The sequence below is a fragment of the Lycorma delicatula genome, chromosome 3, assembly GCF_047948215.1.
Source record: "Lycorma delicatula isolate Av1 chromosome 3, ASM4794821v1, whole genome shotgun sequence".
Lineage (NCBI taxonomy): Eukaryota > Metazoa > Arthropoda > Insecta > Hemiptera > Fulgoridae > Lycorma > Lycorma delicatula.
In genome coordinates this window covers 9407747-9430907 of record NC_134457.1, presented here as the reverse complement: position 1 = coordinate 9430907, position 23161 = coordinate 9407747, and the positions used below count along the sequence as shown (strand labels likewise).

The 23161-nt window shown below is 30.7% G+C and overlaps 1 protein-coding gene across 1 annotated transcript in view; it reads right to left on the bottom strand.

Moving 5' to 3' along the window:
* Nucleotides 1-23161, bottom strand: part of LOC142321372 (ribosome biogenesis protein BOP1 homolog) — a 49950-nt gene that overhangs the window by 14290 nt on the left and 12499 nt on the right. The window contains exons 5-10 of the mRNA XM_075359403.1: nucleotides 19708-19860; nucleotides 18665-18850; nucleotides 15113-15280; nucleotides 12251-12425; nucleotides 5421-5630; nucleotides 2552-2658 (exon numbers count right to left, since the gene is read on the bottom strand). Of these exons, the coding sequence (XP_075215518.1) occupies nucleotides 2552-2658; nucleotides 5421-5630; nucleotides 12251-12425; nucleotides 15113-15280; nucleotides 18665-18850; nucleotides 19708-19860 (999 nt within the window). The remainder of the gene's footprint in view (nucleotides 1-2551; nucleotides 2659-5420; nucleotides 5631-12250; nucleotides 12426-15112; nucleotides 15281-18664; nucleotides 18851-19707; nucleotides 19861-23161) is intronic.

The window sequence follows — 23161 nt, the reverse complement described above, 5'->3', positions numbered from 1 at the left end:
TTAAAATCTTGTAAAGATATAGTCAAATAGAAACAGCATGCTATATACACACATATATGCAAGTTCAGAAGATTATAGAATTTTCAGGCTTAGGAGAAGTAAAATTTTAAACAAATATTAGGGGGGAGACATTTGCATTTTAGCTTGATATTAAACAAATTAAGGAGGGACTGTACACCACATATAAATAATGCTAACTTTAGCCTCATCCAGTACCTTTTTCTCAGCTCCTATAACAGATAGAGCCATGGTTTTTTTTACTGATTTCATTGTGTGTTTTTCTATCCACTTAAGCAAAATTATTAGTTTTAATAAAACCTCACTATTTTTATTATATTTTTGAAAATCAAACAGTTTTTTTTCAGGACAAAATATTTTTTTTAAATATTTCAATACATAGTTATATGCAAAAATCTGGTTACATAATGACAGAATAGGGTTGTGAATACCTGGTAAAAATTTCAAGTCTCTAACATTTATAGTTTTTGAGAAAAGGGTACATGAAGATTGAAAAATGTGGTTTACTAGAAACAGAATTTAAAAGTTAGACAAACTGTTCAGAAAGATGTTCTTGGTATTTTACTTTCTTAAAACAATCCTGCCCAATATGTTTCTTTCTTCTATCTATAATAACGTAAGTAGTGGAATACTGACAGTTATTACCTTCATTACTAAATTAATCCAACTATTCATTACTGACTGGTTTAATTTAAAATAAGACGATGAAATTCCAGAATTATTTGGGTCAGTCACATTATCACTGCTGTAGCATTTGAAACTAAACTGAAACTCATGTTTCCCAAAAAATTTCCTTTTCTTAAGTAATTTTGAACTCCTACCCATCAATTATATATAATTAATTAGTAAGTGGTACGTGATATTCGCAAAATATAACTTATTAAATACAATAACTCAACCCTACTAATACTAAACTGATGAAAAATAAAACCTTGTAATCAAACAAATGAATCACTGTCAACTAAAAACTAAAGTCTAAAAAAATCAATACAAAAGCAGTAAATACAAAAGTAATTTTTACTAGTAAATATGTAATAAGTGACAAAGCACATAAAAGTAATTCAAGAGAATGACATAACATACTTAAACATTTAATAAAAATATTTATGGATGACATACAAAGAAAATTTTGATGGCATTGGAAAGAGGGAATTTTAAACTACCGTATATTATAAGGTTAAAACCCAGAATAAAAGTTTTTTAAAGATTTTCCAGTACAGTCCCTCCTTAAGCTGTTAATAAGTCCTACATTATAATTACAACATCACTGTTTATTGTGCAGTCTCTTTTTACAGGAAATGGTATCCCTAAGAGGGTATACAGGCAGTCCCGAACCATGCATCTTTCACATGCAGGATCAAACAGGATCAGACCTACACACACATAACTGATAATAGAGAAAAAGGAATCGGAAATAAGTAAATGGAAGAGAAAAATTAACCTCTACTCTGGGTATTGAGGCAATTTACTGTCTTGGCCAACAACCAAGTTAGCTGGTTTTTATTTTGTTTTTCAACCAACTATTACTTGTCTTTCGTGTAAAACAGCCCTTTTCTTGTAGTTTACAATTTCCCCTAAACAACATGGGCTAACCATGAAATGTTTAACTGTTCCTTCAGTTAATAGTAACTTTGATAAGTCTTTAAGCTTTAATAATATTAACTCATGCAGTTGAAGTTTCAAAATAAGATTTTACGAAAATACTTTATAGAACACATATTAATAATTTTTAATTCACAACATGTAACTCTTCGATCAAATATTTTTTAAATACATATGAAATATATAGTAAATAACAAATAAGGAAAGTGAATATAAATATCATAAAATTAAGTCTTTAATTGAGTCTACAAAAAATTTTTTTAAACTAATTTAAACTAAACGGTAAACAATGTTTTAGCACTTTATTTTTAACCAAAAATATTTGCGTATTTTTTCATTGTGTTTGTTGTAAATAATACACTATAAGTTATTTTTATTAACTCAATTGTTTTTCTCTTTGTTTTTGATTAATTTCTTTATTCATCATCTACGTGGATTATTTTGTCTTAGTTGTAACAATAATATTGGATATACTGTCATATCCATAAATAATCCATTGATGACAGCACCAGTTTATTTAAAAGCTGCAGTTATGAGAGTAATGTAAGAATAATTTATTAACGGATGATTATACCAAAGGAAAACACAAACATAGAATTTCATAGAGTTAATCCTATTAAGACTCTATCTTAACCAAAAAAATGACTAGCTAAACAAACAAAAGAAACATATTAAACAAAACAAGATTTCATTTAAAGACAAGATTTTTCCAAATCTTCATTATTAACATTATTAGATTTCATTTTTACCAATTCCCCTTTCAATGCACTATAAATACGTCTTTGGACAAATTTACAGTTTATTTTGTTAATACCATTAAAAGTTTTAATCGCTCTTCTACTGAATTTAATAAATTATTGAAGCCACGTAATTATGTAAAAATCCTTAAATCATTCTTCATTAGAAAGTCAGCTAATAAGTAAGTATATACCTGTTTAATCTCTTTAAAATGTTTAATCATGATTAGAACACCATCAGGCCAGTCTTCATAATCTTTTTGCCAATGCCACTGAACAGCTGCACTAACTCTTTCAGGTACTGAAAAAAAAAGAAAAAAGAAGACAGTGTAGTTAATGAGTTGAGTTTATCAATTTACCAAAAAGGTTTCTGAATTATCAAAATAAGGAAATTAGTAACTCTTTCATACTAAAAAGCTGCCAAGTTTCTATGGCTCATAAGGAGCAAAAAAAAGATAAAAAATCATTTTCAACATTAATGTACACTGAAAATTAATAGAACTTTCCATAAAAGTCACAAAAGTAAACTGAATTTTTTTGCAACATTCACATAATACATCTGATTTATTCCAATCTAATTTCAACCAATCTTCATTGTGAAAAGAATCATTAATAAAAACAAACTTTTGTATAAGAAAGAATTAAATATAGCAGGTGAATTTATGGTCTTTGAGGAATAGGGATATGTTTTTTTAAGACTCGTAAACTATAAGTGGTCAAGAGAAGCATTATGTTGTTCAGGTAACTAGCATGACTGTAAAAATTAAAATGTCAATGATATAATAGTGCAACTCAAGATAAAAATGTCTTTATATAATTTATACATTTCTGTATTTTGGTTGTAGGTGTGTAAAATGTAAAGAAATATATATTAAAGATATGTACAATTAAGAAAACTGTTCGTTTCACGTAAATATTTTTTTGTTATTTTTTTTTTAATAAGTCATACATATGCAATTATTCATCTAAGTTACTAAGATGCAGTGAACAGAAAATAATCTTATCACAACTACAGTAGTTATTTATTGTTTTTATTATTATTATTATTATTATTTACTACTTCAATTGTAATTCTGCAGTGTAATTTTAATCTATACAAGTTCATTCAAAATTTTTAATTTGCCTTTATTATTATTTACTACAGATCTTTATGTCACCATCTGCAAGTACAGTCATATTTGACAACTTGCTACACAATAATCTGTCATAACCTAGTTCTACAAATTCCAATTCAAGGGAAATGGTAATGCAAAACTTATTAATGGAAAAAGAGATTTTTGTTTTCTAGTCTATCTATTACTACCACGTCCATTTTAAGATTTGGAGTTTTATGACATAATAAAATGTATCAAATAAAAAAACAATGGCGTATAAAATTGTTCAGCCTAAAGGTAATTCAGTTGTAAGAATACTCCACTGACATCCAGAACTGATAATGACTGAAAATGTCTGGTTGCTAGTGAAACATTATGTTGCCAAGCACAACATACAAAACAACTTAAATGACAGAAAAACATTTCAGAGAAGATTGGCATATGACTCTTTTCAGATGAACTTTAAAAACAAAAAATCATTGCACAACAGGAATACATAATAGTGAGTAAATTGATATAATCTTACAAGAAATAACTCCTGGTATATGAAAATCTGAAATCATTATCAAAATAGCATCATAGATGTATTTAAATGATTTGCTTCTAAATATAAAGGTAAAACAAAATACTTGCAATTAAAGTAATAATAGTGTATCTAATGTAACTTTATTAACTGTAAAGAAGATTATATTTATAATGGCTAACAATTAAATAGATAGTAGAATGTGGTGTTCAGTGATGCAAAAATATGCAACAGTCTTCACTGGCAACACTGATGCAGCAGACCTTTTTTATTGTTGTTAACTACTACCACGCTTTAAGAATAGTACTGTTTGTATACATGAGATGGTACAAAAGTTCCTGGACAAGCTCTATTTGAGGTAATTTACTTAATTTACCTAAGTTTGAATATCATTACCTACAAAGTATTCACATGCTGTGCAATTACACACTGGTCCCAGCATTCAAACTAGTTAAAGAAAAAGGGCTTCAAGTCCTCTTCTGTAACTGAATCCAGAACAACTTGTAGTTAGTGCTGGATCTTGGCAACAGTGTTATAGTGACAATCTTCACCTTTGAGAGCTAAATCTGGCAATTAAGGCAGGTGCAGAAGCAATAACATGTTGTTCTTTGAGAAAATTACATTGCTCAGTGATAGGGTGCACTGTAGTAGTGGAGTATCCAGCTCTTCATGTAAAACCACAGATCTGGTTGCACAAATGCCTCAGAACTACGCAATAAAATTCTCTATTGATGGTCTGGCCTGTGGGAGATGAATTTCAGTGAATTTTTCCCACTTTTTCAGGGATGATACGAGTGGAAGGTCTTCCAAATTTCTTGTCATCCTCCAGGGATGTTCTTCCATCTTAGAAGCATGTATGGTCAAAACATAGTGTGTGACCCATTGCCTCATTGTTGAAAGTTTGCAGAAATAAATTAAATGTCTCTATAGATGATTTTCATAGCATAATGCAAATTTTTACTTTGGCTCTTTGTTTTAAATTTTTATCCATAGTGTAATCACAGACTATCACACAAATAATCATAAAAACATCAACAACTTCCAGTGTTAACACAAATATGTCACTCAATGCACTGCATTATAATGTTTAAAGGTTAGACTTGCTGATCACATAACACTGTACTGTCACCTGCTGGCACACTACAGAAAACAGTCCAGGAATGTTGTGACACCACCTTAACTATATATTAATTACAATTTATCATTATATGGTATTTACAGATTAACGTATGAGTATACAAAATTTACATAAAAAATAAACAATAAATTTATCTATGAACAAAAAATAAATTTTCTGTATATTAGGCTCTAAAAATTTTATTATACCAGGCTCTCATTTCATTTGAGAAAAGAAAAAAACTATAAAAATAGACATTAGTTTAGAAGTTAGTCTTACAAAAATATACATTTATCAAAAATATATCAGAAATTAAATTTAAAACTTACCTAATCCTTCTTGAGGTGGAGGTTCTTTTAGAACTGTATCTGTCTTAGAAGTAACTAGTGAATCCCCAAGCCCAGGATTTATTATAAAACACTTATCATCAGCTGCAACAGCTACAAGGGAAAGAGCAGTACTCGGACACCATCTGACACATCGAACTATGCCGTTAAGTGTTACTGTTTTCAGACAACGACCTGTACTCAGTTCCCAAACTGCAAAAGATAATTATTCAATAAATATAATTTTGATTATTATTAAAAAGAGATTAGATTACAATCAGCATACTTTATTGCACATGCTTTATAATAAAATCAATTATTAACTCATAAACCCAGAACCAAGCTGGGTGCAAATTAAATGGGAGTTTATACAACCTCAATAAAAAAAAAAACATAAAAGCTTAGAATTTTCTATGCTTTATGTAGCTAAAAGTAATAAAAACTATCAATATATCTTATACGGTATTTAATAATTTTTTTTCATTTTAATGGGTAAAACTCTATTTTTTCTATTTACTGGAAAATGATACCACGTTCTTAAGTTAAATGTTCTGGAGATAAAACAGTATTCTAATTAACTAACTGGATGGACTATTTAAAGGTTGTAAGAAAATATAAAAATCACAATACTCTACACTTGGAACACTAGAATTTTAAATATGAGTGTTAAGTTAGATAGTTTGAAACAAGAAATGAATTTTTGGTCTAAATTGTTAGCATAAAAAAAAATGTTACAGCAGTCACCATGAAAGATAGCACTTATGTTTAAACTATTTATCTTTGTTAAAAAAAAAATGTTTCTATATAAAAATTTAAGGTATTGTCGGAAAATGCAATTATTTTTGTGCTAAATGGATTTGGCCAATTTTACTCATTGTCATTAGTTTGAAAATTAGTTTGAGTGTGGAAAGTGGAAAACTCACGATTTTTTCTACTTTTTTTGAGAACATCATTTTTGAATTACTATAAAAATTTTGGAGGTGAATTAAACTATTATTTCCCAATAATTATAATTAAGATTTGGCCCAAAACTTTAAAGAAATTTAAAAAAATTTTAATTTTTATTAAATTTAAACAAATTTTTTTTAAAAATTAGCCCAAAAAAAGAAATTTCTGTTAATATCAGGCATTAATTTTGTAGAATTCATATTGTACAGTTTAAATTAATAAACATTCATGTTTTGTGGTGAAGATCATTCATACGATCATAAAAATCAATTTAAAAACGTGGCAATATATGATAGACTGAAGAAGCTGTCTCTGCGAGCGGTGCAGTCTCAACTGTGTAATACCTTTTGTTTGAGTTCTATTCCTGAATCCTTTATACCACTACATATATTAATCAGTATTTATGTTAATTAATTATATAGAAATAAATATGGTATTACAATTACGTTTATATTTCAAGTCATTCACGAGATAAAAAAGGGACCTTTATATAAAAAATAATAAAATGATAAATAACTAATAAAAATAATGAAATAGTTAAGAAACATGGTTGTTTTTAACCGTTGTTTTCTTATTTAATATTATTTGAATACTGATGTAGGCCTAATAGAATTAAGTTTATGCTCCTGTCCATGTATAAGATTGTTGTGCAATAGCAGACGTTACAGTAGAATGACTCATAACTTCCAGAATTCATGTTATTGCTACTATATGTTTATATTCTTACACTGTTTTCTCATACTGATATCATTGTATATTAGTATAAATTAATTGCAATGCCAATCTTCAGTCTGATGGGTTCATTAAACCCTCAGGTATGATATCTAATAAAGTGATTGGATTTTTAATTCCCATATGTTCAGTTCGTGTCGGTTTCTTAGCGAGTTTATTTAACAGTGTCGTGTTATACTCTACAAGGATAACACATTAATAATACCAAAAGAATACTCAAAATGATCTTTTCAGCAGAAGCCATAGTTTTGAATTTTTTTTAGCAGATGTGATCCCTTATGGTAGGTGGTATTCTGTGGGCAACACTGGGTTCTCAGGCAACCAAGTTTCATCTTTAAGAAGTCTCCAAGAAGTCCAAACTATTTCAAATTTCTCGTCGTCAGACAGCACATGCACTATCTATCCTGCAGAATCAAAAAACACGAATGCAGCCTACTCTTCCCTCAGAAATTACTAATTTAGCAGCAATTTCTCTTTTTTTTTTATGTGACAATTTTCAAGAATCAGTTTTTCAATGATAATTTGATGACGCTAATCATTACCAGTCAGGCCTTCTACTTTGTGGTTTGTCAACACACTGAACCCCATATAAATCTCTTACATTCATCTCTGAATCTCAATTTTGGGAATTTTTACTGCAGAGAGAAATTCAATAACAGTTTGCTATTTAAACCAAGTGCATGACACTCTGGCATTTCAAAATATGGTGAGTAAAAAATGAAAACATCTATATGTTTCAATTCAATATATAATAGAGAAGAGGTACAATGTGACTGCACATAATCAGTTTTAGCTATTTACAACTAATTTAACTAAAAGTATTATAGAACAGGCAAAACTTTTCAGTCTACTCTCATACATATATGAACTGTAATTTCAGATTTTTTTTTAATAATTGTAAAAATTATACAACCAGAAACATCAATGACGCAAGAAAATGCAACAGAAATTGATATACAATAACATAGGAAAACATTTCAAAAGCAAATACAATAACAGTAATTAAAACGTTATCAGGGGCAAATATAGAAATTGCTCACAATTTAATAACTACAGAATTTAAATTAATGTTAAAAAAATTAGAATAAGAGGAAACAGATAATATTAAAACAGAATGAGGTGAAGACTAATCAAATCTGAGAAATAAACCTACAAATTATAACAAGTGGTATTACAGAATAACTCAAACAAAAAAAGTTAAGACAGAAAACACCTTATATAGAAAGGTAATAGATGGTAAAAACAGATAATGTTAAATAAATATACCTAAACTGATGGAAGAATAGAAAAAGTATAAAAATACAAAGATGACAAAAGGATTTATTGACATTAAAGGACAACTAAATTTAAGAAACAGATTATATTAAGTTCTGAAAAAATTAATAGAAACTGTAAAAGGATCAAATAAGATTGTAAGAAAAATTAAAAAAAAAAAATATTACAAGAAAGATAGATAGAGAGTATAAAAAAATGATGAGGCAATGAAGCTATAAGAATGAATGATAATTTTAGAATCAATTCTAAAATACTTAAATGTAAACAAGGGTACCAAAAGGTGACTGACTACAAACAGAAATATTGTGATGTTTGGTTGAAGTAGAACTGCAAAAGCTAAAAGAAGCTTTTTCATTAGTATCCAAAATTTTAGTGATTTCCCAGTCGCATTAATTTTACATACTACTCCAAATTTTTCAGAATTATATAAAACTTTAAAAAAAGATCATTACATAAGCTAAGAAACAATTTGCTGATTTAGTGTCACATGTATAAAGCTTGAAAATTCAAAACATCCAAGAACTGTAATCTAACAACTGTATATTGTCTGCAATTTTATGAAAAACTGTTGTCTAAAATCAATGAAAATGCTAACTTTATTAAAAATCTTTGGATGTGTGATGAAGCCCATTTTTGCTTAAGCGGATACGTAAGTAAGCAGAACTTTTGCTACTGACACAAACTCTGCTCAACTTCATCAACATCCATTACAACTGCAAAACGTACTATACATAGTGCAGTTTCGAGTTGTGGGGTGATAAGCCCATACTTCTTTAAAGATGAAAGAGCCTGCTATCACTGTGACTTCTAAATGTTATATTGACATGCTAGAGAAATTTTTGTTTCCTAGGTTCCATTCTCTACCAAATCTTGACCTTCAGCAAACCTGGTTTCAACAGGACGGAGCCCCTCATACACTGTCTGACAGTCTATGGCAGCAGTGAAAGGTTTGTTTGGGGATTGCATAATTTCAAGGACTGCTAAAATCGCTTGGCCGTCCCGGTCTCCAGACCTTTCAATCTGTGACTTTTTTTATAGGGACATCTGAAAAGCGTTGTGTACCAGACTAGAAAAAAAAACTTTCCTAGCTCAAAACACAGACTGAAGAGGAAATCTCCAACATCTTGGAAAACACATAACGCTACACTATGCAAAATTTTCAGAATTGACTATTTTCAGTAGTGATTATTTGCCGGTTGAAGCACAAACTTTAATGAATTGGGTTAATGAACTGTGAATTGTGAGCCTTTATAACTGTGTGAGCGGGGTTTGAAGTGAATTATTCAAATCAATCGAATGAATGAAATTCCAAAAATGACAGAATTAATTAAATTTACGTAAAAATTAAAATACGAATAATAATAGAGTAAAAAAATTTCTGTTTAATAGTAATGGGTTTCGTGTAGAGATTGCGTGTGAGACTAGAGCGGTCAGGTGATGCGAGGAACTCGTGTGAGGCTAGATCGATCATCACCATCGACCGGTAACAAACGGGGTGCCCTTTGGGGCGCCTTTGGGAGGTGCAACGGGGTGCTCTTATGATATCTCTGCAAACGATGGTCCGATTTTCAAAAATCAAACGGGGTATTTGTTACTAGGTTGAAGGCCAACATTTGCTTGCATCAAGTACACTATCGATCAAACAAATCACGCTAATTCGGAAATGCCATTTTATCTTCGCAACCGATCTTCCGATTTTTATCTATTAATGCGATCTGTAAATTTTCATTTACGTTAATGACATTAATAAAACTGACATTATTTTATATAATGTCATTAATAAAAAAAAATACTATGTTCAAAATTGTCACACCACGCTCCTTAATTATCCTGTATTAGTAATTATAATATATTAAAGAACAATGTTTGTCAGCATGTTTTTTTGAGCAATCGTGGTTTTTTAATTTTTAAACTTTATATCTTGTTTTTTCTTCATATACATCTTCCAAAAAAATAAATTAAAAAATTTAGCTAATCTAATAAGTGAAATATTTAATCATTAGAATTGGTATTAACAATTTTTAGTAAAATTTTTATTTAAAAGATTAGGATTATTGTTATTGTGGTTGTTTTGAATTAGTCCATAAATCAATTGGGAAGTAAAATTATTATACAAATTATTGAACTGTTGAACAAAAAATTCAACTATCTACTAATGTGTATGTAAAAATGGACACCACTTAAGTGAAGTAATTTTTAAAAGGTAAATTATATTGAAATGTCCACTCTTGTAGAATATATTTTCAACATCAAATAAAGGTTAGTAACTTTACTTAATATTTTCTAAGTATTTAAAATTTTCCAGTTTCTCTGTGCAACCTGTTTCATTTAATATATCTATCATAACCACTGCTAAGAAATGACCTTTTCTTCCTAAGAAAGAAAAAGCCATATATGTCACTTCAGATCTATTAAAAGTGTTATACAAAAGTCTCTAGAACTGAAGGCTACATTAAAAAATAATTTTTACATACATTTTGAAGGCTGGAAAAAAAATGGTGCGAGTTTTGTGTGACGTTGAAGGAGAAAACACAAAAAGGCACACTCTTCAAGTGAATGAAAATTACACAAAGTTTCTGATGAAACCTCATAAAGATAAAAAGGAAACGCATGGTATTTTAACTACAGTAATAATCAGTGCCAAAAAATCAGTAAACTAGAATAAATTCAAACCCATATTTTCATCAAAAATGCAATTACTATGCAACATATATATATATATATATATATAATATATACACATTTTTCTTTCATGAAAATTCAAATAATTCATCAATTATATCAACAAAAAGTTAAACTGCTGTTTCTTGAATATATAATTTTTTTTTATATATGCAAATTAGTTATATTACTCCATTAAATATAAATATTTATTTTTCTAAAACCAATTCTTTTAAGAATCATATTCCTCTGTAATAATATACAAAATTATATTTATTTCATCAACCTAGGTACAGAACAATAAATACAAGTAGGATGACACTTACCTTATTTTATCATAAATGCAAAAACTTTTTTGCAAATTTTTTTTCAAATTGTTCACATCAAATTACATATTACAAATAAATATTTTTAAAAAATAATAAAAAGCTTTTTACTTTTTATAAAAAAATTTGACTTAAAATAGAACTGTACAGTAATGTAACATTGGTTAGACCACATGTATATTTATTCTATTTAAACTATTTATTATTTTAGTTTATTTTTATCAATTGATATCGTACTTCTATATATGTAATTTTGAATGTTTAATTTTTAAATATAATATATATAAAAAATAATGTTTAATTTTTATTTCAATTTTTAATTTTGAATCATTGATTTTTATAACTCATATTTAAAAAATCTAATAATGAAATTTTAACTAGTTTTTATTGTTTTTTATAAAAAGTAAATTTTCTTTTTTATTTTATAATATTTATGTGTATTATATAATTTGATGTGAAAAATTTGAAAATAAAAAATGTATTACAACCGATGATGCAAGAAATTTGTAAAAACGTTTTTGCATAGTTGATAAAATAAGGTAAATGTGGCATACTACTTTATTTATTGTTCTGTACTTAGGCTGATCAAGTAAATATAATTTATATATATATACAATTACAACAGAGTTTACATATATGTTCATAATAAAATTCAAAATTTCAAAACAGAAAACAATTTAGAATAAAATGACAAATTATTAAAAAAATAATTTTAATGCAGTTATAGAATTCAGTCTTAAATGAAGATCTGGGATATTGTGAAAATCAATAATTGGAAATTAATATGGTACATTTAATTTGTCTAATTACTGTGTTTTGGTGGTCAATACTTCATACATTATATATATGCATATAAAATAAATAATTATTTATTTATTTAATTGATCTTACATTTTATTGTTTCATCATCAGAACCAGAAACAAGATACTGTCCTAATGGATCCATTGAAATAGTTCTAACCATATCTTTGTGTCCTTTAAATATTAATGAATGTACAGTTGGGAAAGGCTGCAAATCCTTTGGACTAGGTAATTTAGGTAGTAAATCTTCTGGTTCGATCATTAACTGCAATCAAAATAAAATTCACAATCACTGACACAATTTATTTAACAAGATTTTCAAATAAAAAACAAAAATATACAAAAAACCCATTCTTCTCAGTTTTTACCTATTTTAAAAAAATGAATACAATGATAAATTTTAATTAACTGAATCAAAGGGAATAGAGGATGTGGCATTTAACATTACGCATTTTGATATTACAACATTGTTTTTGTAAGTTGTAAGAGGGGTCCCTGACTGTGATGGTTGGATTCAGTGTATAATTATAAACACTGGTCTGTGCAACAGTGCATATTTTGTGTGGAACAGTTCAGGTTTAGCAAGCCAGTTATATATGTAGTGAAAGTTTTATCACACGTTAGGTGATGACTGGCAACATGGGACAGCACCTTTAAGATAACAATAGGTCAATAGATGATGAATCAGTGATGTAAGACAGGATCCACACAGGATAAAGCCTCCATTCACTGCAACACCATGTGATCACTTGAAAATATCAAGCTTGAGAGAAGAACAGCCTTGAAAAGGAGTTCATGTTGATGAGTGCAGTAACCCTCCCAACACTTGGAACTGTTACAAAGAAGTGAACACTGAACATTATAACCACATGTTGGAAACCTTCTTCCTGTGAACTGGTATTGCTATGGCAAAACGGTTCAAATTGCATTCTCCGGACAACTTCTCTCTAGGTTTGGTGTCAATCAGTGGCCCCTTCCATTCAACATATCTTCTGCAGCAGATTTTTTTATAAGGGGGTACTTGAAAGTTCAAGTGTACACTTACACATCAACAATCTTAAAAATGCAATTTTTTAAGAGATTATGAATGTAAAGTACGACCCTTTATGTTGTGTCATGGTAAGTGTACCTGGGAGATAGTAACAATGCTTTGATTGTCATGGAGGACATTCCCAAGACATGTGTCTTCAAGACATGAGGCATGTATTGTGAATTCGAGATCCTGCCTTACTTAACAGTCTTCAGTTTTTTTTTTGCCCTGTACAATAAATATGATATACTTCTTTCAAAATGAGTAACATTAAATACTGCATCCTGTATTAAAAAATAAAACTGGGTAGTTAATGGCAGTTAGATGGATATTAAAATCATATTGCTTAGAAATTAAAATAAATTCAATTTAATTACTTTAATCATAATAAATTGTTTGCTGTAGAATTTTACACACATACACAAACTCTCATAGCTACCTTTAATTTAAAATAAAACAAAAAAAAAATTCAGAAATAGAAAAAATTACATCATGTATATGATAAAACTATATAACTGAACAGTAATAAAAAATATAAAACAATTCAACTTAGCAAAACTCAACTGATGCAGCTTGTTAAAACAAAAACCATCACCATTACACAAAAAAGAGGATTGCAAGTTCAAGCGTTAGAAAAAAAAAATTACAAAGGTACAACTATAACAAACAGCAAAGGTTTGAAAGAGATATTTGAGTGTGGTCATCTGAATGAATATTTTGTGGTCAATAAAATTAGGATTTACTAAGTAAATTCAAGTATTCCAGCTTGATAAAGTATCTATTTTAATTTTTATATGATGGTGGGTGAAATGTAACACATAGTTGCTCATAAGTCTCAAATGAAACAAATATGGCATAAAAGTTTATTTTATTTATTATAAAAATTCACTTTTTTTTCCATGTAATCACCATTTACAGTTACACATTTCTTCCAATAGTAAACCTGTTTTTTATTCTGTCACTGAAGAATTCTGGCGGTCTTTCTTTCATCCATGATTTCACTGTCTCGTTCAGTTCATCATTGGTGGTGAAAGGAATACCCTTAACATCCCTCTCTATTGCAGAAAGAAGTGAAAATCAGAGGACACCATATACGGTCACCCATTGTGAACAGATTGCGCAGTTGTGCAATAATGTGTCTCACTTGTTTTTTGATAAAGCCTTTCTGGGTGGTGATGTAATGGTCAATTTGAATAAGTTCATCTATCTCCTTTTGGTGCTTTTCATACTCAATACTGCCAGCTACTGACAGTTACCAGCTTCTGATGTACGAAATTTAGCTGGCCACAATTTTGATCGCAGGCTTCAATAAACATTTTCATCACCATAAACAGCTTTTAGATGATGATGAATATCATTAGTATTTACTTTATCTGATGTTAAAATTTCAAATCCACACACTGCTTCATATGTCTTGACATAACAAGCACACCCAAATCCCTAACAACTGCGACTGACAGAATTCAAGAGGGCATTTTTTTTTTGTTTAGGAATATTAGTAGTAAGGGAATGAAACTACAGGATGGCAGCACTTGTTTTGTGCAACAATTTGTTCAGTGATGTTCCAATGTACATTACATTTCAGCTACCCCTTGTATTCATCTAGTTAAATTCTATGAACATTGCAAAGATTTTGTTTGACTTTGTTCTAAAAATCAGTATTCAAACTGACAACCAAATGGGTAACCTAATATTACTTACAATTCACAAAAATAGGACAATGTTCAAACTAGTAAAAACAGAAATATAATTCTCTGGTAAAGCTTGGTTAAAGTATTTACTTTAACCAAATAGAATACTTCTACCAATTCTATCAGATGATATTATTAAACTGCTTCTTTAACATTCACAGAGCTAATACATATATATATATATATAAAGAAAAAAAAAAGTTAATAGTATGACTACCAAGTTATATTTACCTTCATTTTAACAGCACGAGGACACAAATAGAGATCCAAGCAACGTGTAAATCGTTCTTTAATAAATCTATCGTATGCAGGCACTTGACGTAGACTACTGTATTTTTTAGGAATAAAATGGAGCTTTTTATTACCAATTGATCTCTTACTTTCTTCAAATTTCATCATCTGAAAATGAGAAAATTAACTCAGAAATTAAGAACAGACAATTCTGAAAAAAATAGCCATTACATATAAAATATACGGTAATCTTTTTACAGGGAAAAAATGACTCACTGATAACATTTTCATGAGATTTAAAAAATTACATTCACAAATTCAGTATTCTAGTTTTAAATCAAACTTAATTAAAAATCAGTGTTTCATCATTTCTCAAAGGAAACATATACTCAAGATACAAGGTGTTTTAAAGGTAAGGTCTGTTTTGAAAAAATAAAATTGATAAATATGAACAAACATTATTATTTAAAATTATTATATAAGAACTTCAACACATTTTTCATAGTTTCACTAACTTCTTCATTCCTTCTTCAAGAAATTCCATTACTAGTGACTCAAACTATGCAGTAATATCAATTTTCAATTCATTATCAAACCTTTGTGAAGCAAGGTGCTGTTTAGGGCGAAGAAAAAAATAACTGCTGACTTGCTGTGTGTAACTTGTGTAAAAAATAAATTCCACTCCTTTATTCAACACAAAATAGAGCAGCTTAGTTTTTGAAAATGAAAAGTATATTATTAAGATAAGTATAAAATAAATAGGTAGTATAAAAACTAGCAAGCCTTTTGTGTACAACATTAACATATTGTGACAAAACTTGAGGAAGACCGCCATGTAAGCAGTCATGACATCGCCAATGACCTAAACATCCATCACCATAAATTTGGAGAAAGGTGGCTACAAAATGAAGTTTGATGTGTGGGTGTCACATGAACTGAGTCAGGAAAATTTATTCTATTACTTTCTATCTGTGAATCACCTGAAATGTAACAAAATTGAGTTTTATAATTGAGAAATTGAATTTTATAATTCATTTCTGAAGTGGTTGATCACAAGTGATGAAAAGTGGATAGATAACCTACATCAACAATATGCAAAAAATATCATGTTCGAAGTGAGAAGAAGCTCCAGAATCAGTGGTAAAGCCCAAACTGATGCTCAGGAAGGTTATGCTGTGCATTTAGTGGGATTGGAAGGGCATTGTGCATCACAAGTTACTGCTGCCAGGCAGAACAATAAACTCAGACCTGTACTGATGACAATTAGCATGCCAACAGACAGGGTGTCATATAAACCTGACGATTTTTGAGGGATAATAATTAAACTGTGTTTCATACTATTAAAACATATAATATATCAAATTAATGATCAATTTTTGCAATTTACAGTGAATTACTTACATAGATTTTTTTTATTTGAATATTATGTTGTCCAAATGTTTTCCATTACTCCTTACACAATCACTTAACCTCATTATAAAATTTGACATTGCTCGCTAAATCATCACTTGTGGAACTGTTTCAATTTCTCGTTGAATGGCCTCCTTGAGTTCTCCAACTGACTGTGGTCGACTACTGAAGACTTTATGTTTGAGATACCCCCACAGAAAAAATCACAAACAGCCAGATCAGGTGAACACGCTGGCCAAGGAATGTCACCAAATCGAGAAATCAAACATCCAGGAAAGGTTTCTTGCAGAACATCCATTGCAATTCTCACCGTATGAGCGGTGGCACCATCCTGTTGAAACCAAATTTCATGTCCTTGAAAGTCATTCAGTTTCGGTCGCAGAAAATCATTCAACATGTTTATGTATCGATGAGATGTTACTGTTACTCTGCGATTTAACTCCTCAAAAAAATATGGGCCAATTATGCCGAACTTTGAAACCGCACACCACAGTGTAACATATTGACTGTGAAGTGGTTTTCAAGAATTTGCCGTGGATTATGCGAAGCACAATAACAGTAATTTTGTTTATTCACAAATCCTGACAGATGAAAATGCGCCTCGTTACTTAAAAGAATAATGGCATCCTGGTGGACATTTTCGAGGATGACCTCGCAAGCTGCTTTGCGAGACGCCCAATCATTTGCATTAAGTTGCTGCACTAACATCATCTTATACGGATGGAATTTCAGGTCGACATGAAGAATTCGTCATGCACTTCGATCAGAAATGGCTAGCACAGCAGCATGTCTCTCTGCTGAACATCGTGGAGACCGCGTAACAGCTAACCTTACAGCGTTAATGTTTTCAGGCGTTTTCACAATTCGTTTTATCCTGTCGGTTTCACTTTTAAAGTAGACGATGTGTTCCTAAAATTCTTCACCCACAACAATATCGTATTCCAACTACGAACAGACGCGTGTCGATTTAAATTGAAATATCTGCAAAATAAACGCTGTGTTACAATTACAGTCATTATTTTTAAAATAGGCTTCAATCACAAATGCTCGTTGTTCACCCGACCACAACATACTGGCTACTGAAATAGCATGAATAGACCTGTCAATGTACAACACTTCCGCCTTCTCATTGACAGTGGTGCCAACATAACAACTACTACAAAATGATCAGATTTATATGCCAGACCCTGTACCATACTGACACCAGATCGCATACATCTTTAATGACCGGTCAGAAATTGAGAGAACTTGACTGGGAGGTTTTAATGCATCCAATATTTACACTGGACCTGGCACTGTCAGACTATCATTTGTTTCAGTTTCTGCAGAACTCCCTGAATGGTGTTAAGTTAGTTTTAAAAGAAACCTGAGAAAACCACATGTCACAATTTTCTGACCAGAAGTTACAGAAGTTCTACAGTGACAGGATTATGGTGTTGCCAGAAAAATGGCAAAAGGTCATCGGAAAAAATGGTGCATATGTGATCTCATAATGCTATTTTCCAATAACAATAAATGCATTCTCAATTTCGGCCTCCAAAGCTCAATATGTTTTAGACAACCTGATATAATGGTAACACTGATTTTAGGATCTAAGCTTTTCTACATATTCAAAAAAGAACTTTAAAGTACTTATATTTTACTTTACTTTTATGAAGTATTTTATTTGTGGGGAAAAATATAATGCAGTTTAGGCAACATAAGAAACTAAGAGATGCAGCAAAATTTCTCTTCACATAAAAACAGACTTATGAATTGCGTACATTTGATTTCTATCATAAGGGTTCGTATGTGGGCAAGTTATTTGTGTCTGCTTTATTTTCATATACTAGTAATGAAATTAATAGTTTAATTCTTCCTTACAAAACTAAAAATTTAACATATTCTGTGATCATTGCAAAGATTTATTTAACCCTGACCAAACCAAAAAATTGCAATTCTTCAATTCTTTTAGATTATTTTTCCATATTTTTCAGTAAGTAACTATTGTAAAGAGAAGGTGGGAACAATAAGCTTTCAAAACTGCGATCAATTTAATATTCACTGTTAGCAGGTGAAACATTCTGCCGCTTCAGAATGTTCACAACCACTTATATTACAACAGATTATAATTAATTTTAAAATAATTATATAATAACAAACTTCTTTCTCAGTGAAGAGGTATTCAGCAGGCGGATTATATGATTCAGCATGACCAGGAAGCTGCCTTTTTGGGGCGGGTATATGTTTATGGATTCTACGCATTTCTTCAGCAACATCATCACTCTGCCATAACATGTAGAACTGAGGACCAGCTTTAAACTTCAACTTCCTTTCCTTCTTCAATTCCTATGAAACCAAAAAATATTTCATAGCACAACTAAATAATATCACAAAATATAAATCAAAAAACAGTCATAAAGAGCAAGATATAAGTTGGGAAGAAATTCAAAAAATAAAAAAAGAATATATATATATAATTAAATATTTAAAAAAATTTTTTACAACATAAAAAATTAATTCATACATTTATTATTATTTGTTATAATTCTCAAAGTGTTAAGCACTCTCACCTCTAATTGTGAGAAAAATGCATATCTGCTAAAATGCATTACTGCATTATAGTAACATAATTCAACTATATTTAATTCTAAAAAATACTTATTTTCTTCATTTAACCATCATGACTTGATTAACATGTTCATTTTCATATAATCATCAGGGCACAATTTTATAAAAACTCATAACATTCTCATTTGAAACCACAACAATAATTAGGTTTAATTTATGCCATCATCTTTTAAAAACAACTATATCAACTTTTTTAAGCAGAATCTTTTCAAACAATCAAAACTGATAGCTCTTGCATTTGAAATAAATCCAAAATTACTTACTGACATCACTCTTAATTGTGGTCTATAGAAAATGGTTTTCCATCATTATTTTCTTATGAGATGAGACAGAAGTAGTGAGTGATGCAAGATAGGTTGTGTAGCCATAATGACATGAACTGAAGTTCATATAAAATAAAAAATAATTACTAACAAAATAAAAAATTAGTTTACAGAAGCTTGTTATCAATTAGATGTTTAAAGTTTGTCTAAACAATTTTCAGATAGATAGGTTAGGCATTTTTTTTTTCAGAGAGGGTAAACAAAAACTGGCTACTAAATTAATATATAGATATTAAAATATTTAACAATTACCTTTGTCGGTTTAATCCATCCCATTTTCAGTGCGTGTACTAACTTTGCAACCTTACGCTTTTCATGAAGACTGGGTAAAAACGATCGCTTATGCTCTGGAAATTTTCTTAACGGCATCTTCATAACTTCTGATGTGAACCACTCAATCCAAGGCTGCAAGAGAAAAAATTATAAAAATGAAAATATAACAATAAAAAAGTGAATGACCACAACTGTTTAATTTTAGATACTCAAAGTAAAATTGGTTTTCTTGTAAATAACTAATCAACACTATTACATACAGACTATCACTATTTTTCATTTTGTATTCGTTGCCTGTTTAATAGTTATCTTACTCTAAATCTTGAGCAAGATAAATATCAAATTACTTGACCGTAAAAGCATCAGGAAATTAAGATTTTTTTTCTTGTCCATGGCAAAGCACTCTGCAAGCTAATAAATTGAAATTTGGTTTTATAATTGCACAACAAGAATAAATGACTATGCCTGTGTAAATTTAACTGTATGTGAGAGGAAAGTATACACGTATTTATTTTAAATTATTTTACTATTGCAATTATTTATTGTATGGCATCACAATACATTCATAATATGTATGCTGTAAATGGACAATAAAAATAAGAACAATTGTAACAATGCATAATTACAATGATATAGATATCTACTAAATCATGTAAATAATGAATCGCACTACTTTTTCAATTAGGAAGCCTCTTTAGTGTTTCTTATGGGGTCAAAGCATGTTTTGACAGTTTTCCCGTACTGTGCATTTATATTTCAAGTCTGGATCCTTAAAACATCTATGCAGAATTTACTAATATTAACTTTATTTTGTGTAAATTTCTTATTAACTACAAAACAACTCTGTAAATTTTTTTTTTTTTTGGGGGGATCTTGAGTCATTTTATACAAGCTATTGACTTCTTTTTTTGTTTTTTTTTCCTTCCCCTTTCTAGAACTGCTCTTGGAGCATACCTCTGACAGAAGTATACAACCATCAGATGCCAGTATGCGGAGTGCCAGCAACCTCATTGCAGAAGATGACACCCAAACAGGTGGGGGACCATCTAAGCGTTCAGCTGCAGGCCTGTCCGGCCCGACACCGAATTCCTTGATGAGCTTTCTCAGAGGTATATAATCTGTCATTCACTTTCTTAACGTAGTCCTCTATAGTCTTCCATTCAAGGGGTTCTCTCATCATAATTCTCCAAGTGTCTTTTGGATTAAACATGACCTCTGCGTCCAATGTTTCCAGCATCTCTTGGTGTTCATTCTCAAATCGTGTACAACTAAAATAAACATGTGGAGGGGTCTCCTCCTTAGCACATGTGGGACAAAAGTCCTAGTGGTACAAATAGAATCTGTTCAAGTAATCTCTATAGCCTCTATGGCCTGTCAGGAACTGTGTTAAAGAGAAACCCAGGGGTCATGAGTCCTTCGGTACCAGCTTCTAATATCTTTGGCAATGCGGTGCATCCATCAGCCTTTCATCCCCTCGTCCCACCTGATTTGCCAGATTCCTAACAACTCCTCTTCAATATCAACAGAAATTCTTCTCTTATTGGCAGGAGATAGAGGTCCCATTCCCGGAGTCTCTTCCTTAACTCAATCAGCAGGTCTAAAGGTAAAAGGCCAGCCAAGATCTCAGCCACCTCCTTAGAAACTGTACGATACGTGCAGATTATCCATAAACAGCATCTCCTGTGTGAAGCATTGAGTCATCCTAAATATTTTGCATATTTAGTGACGTTTCCCCACAATTCAACCCCGTACAACATCATGGTGTATGCAACTCCCACCAGCAGTCATCTCTGCCTGTGGGATGTAGACTGTGGAGGTCAGACTATTCTGATTTATTTCTGAGGAAAAATTTCATTTGGTTACTGCTGCATGAATATGACAAAATGTGAAGGAGCGGTGTTTAATGGAGAATGGAATTTTTTGTTATCTGAGAGACTGTGTACTTTTCCTTGTTCCCTATAATAAATATTTCAGCAAAAAAAGGGACCAATAACTCTGTCTTGTAGAACTGAGCACTACACATTAACTTCTGGCTATCATGCTGATATTCCATGTCATATACAGGTTCAGTACTTTATAACTTATAACGCCTAGATACACATCCTGAAACATAAATATACTTTCACCACAGAAAATAAACTTCTTTAAAAACTCCCCATTATGATCTAACCTACTCAAAATTCCTGTAGCGAATTCAAATTGTTTATCTTATAAGTAAATTTTACATAGCAGTTGAAATTTATAACTGCAAAAAAAAAAGTTTTTTTAAAATGTTGTGAACAGTTGTTTTTTTTTTAATGCCTTACTCTAGAGAATATAACTGTAATGATTTTTGGGCTACGTAAATAAGTTACTACTTCACTGGGCTGCTTGTTTCTTTGAGTTGTTTGTCGTTTGGTACTGTACAATGTTATTTTCATATGGTGGTTCTCATTGAACAAATAACTGTATTCACACCTAACAAGTCTAACTGACTCAAGCTTAATAACCCACAAAACACACTGAAACTTCCTCTGCACTGTATTCATAATGACTACCGAGCTTCATGTGGCTGTTGATCTTGTAACACAGTGCACATGTGTTACTAGAATGTATTTAGGTTCTAAACACTTGATCAGTTTATCTTCATTTTGATGTATACTTCACATCCCTGTCACACATTATTCCAAAACTAAAGCAGTTTGAATGTTTGAAAACCTAACATACATTGGTTTGCTTGGCATTTCTCCTGCCATTCGGTCTTAGGCATTAGGGCCGAATGTCTGTGCCACAAATAGCTACTGAGCCTCGAAACAGTTTAGCGACCAGTATCCTAACTAGCTCCTAGAGCTAACCTAAAAGCGTGATATCATACACCATTGGCTTGCGTGTCCCACCACCCACTTATCATATATCACTAAAATGAGTAGGCGCAACCCGTCATCTACTAAAACATATATGACTATCAATAATTAAATTTTTCTCGTCAAAGACAGCAATTTACTGCCACGCTTAGGTCACTGAATGCCAGCAAGTACCTGTCCACCATTAGTGCTTGGAGCCTTAATCTGGCTGGTAACCAGCCATATCTCTTGGTTAGCTTCCTACAGCAGTGTGACAGGAATCTTTCCCCTCAGGCAAACTACTGATGTCGGTTGAACAAAGCAAACACATCAAGGAACTACAACACGGTTTGACAATGCGGCTCTCACCACACTGACTCGCCACTTGTGAGTGGCCAATTTTCCCCTTGATTTCTAAGTTCCAGGGTGGCCTGTGTTCGGCCCTCCCCTCCACCTGGAACCTGGAGCTGGGCAGTCGAACATCATGTGTTCGTTCAACTGGACCTCCCCGCACAACTGCTGCCAGGCAAAACCGAAACAAATATTGGTTTAAATTTACATGGTAAAAGAGAAATTTACAAGACTACCTCTCAAGTAATGTAAAATAAAAT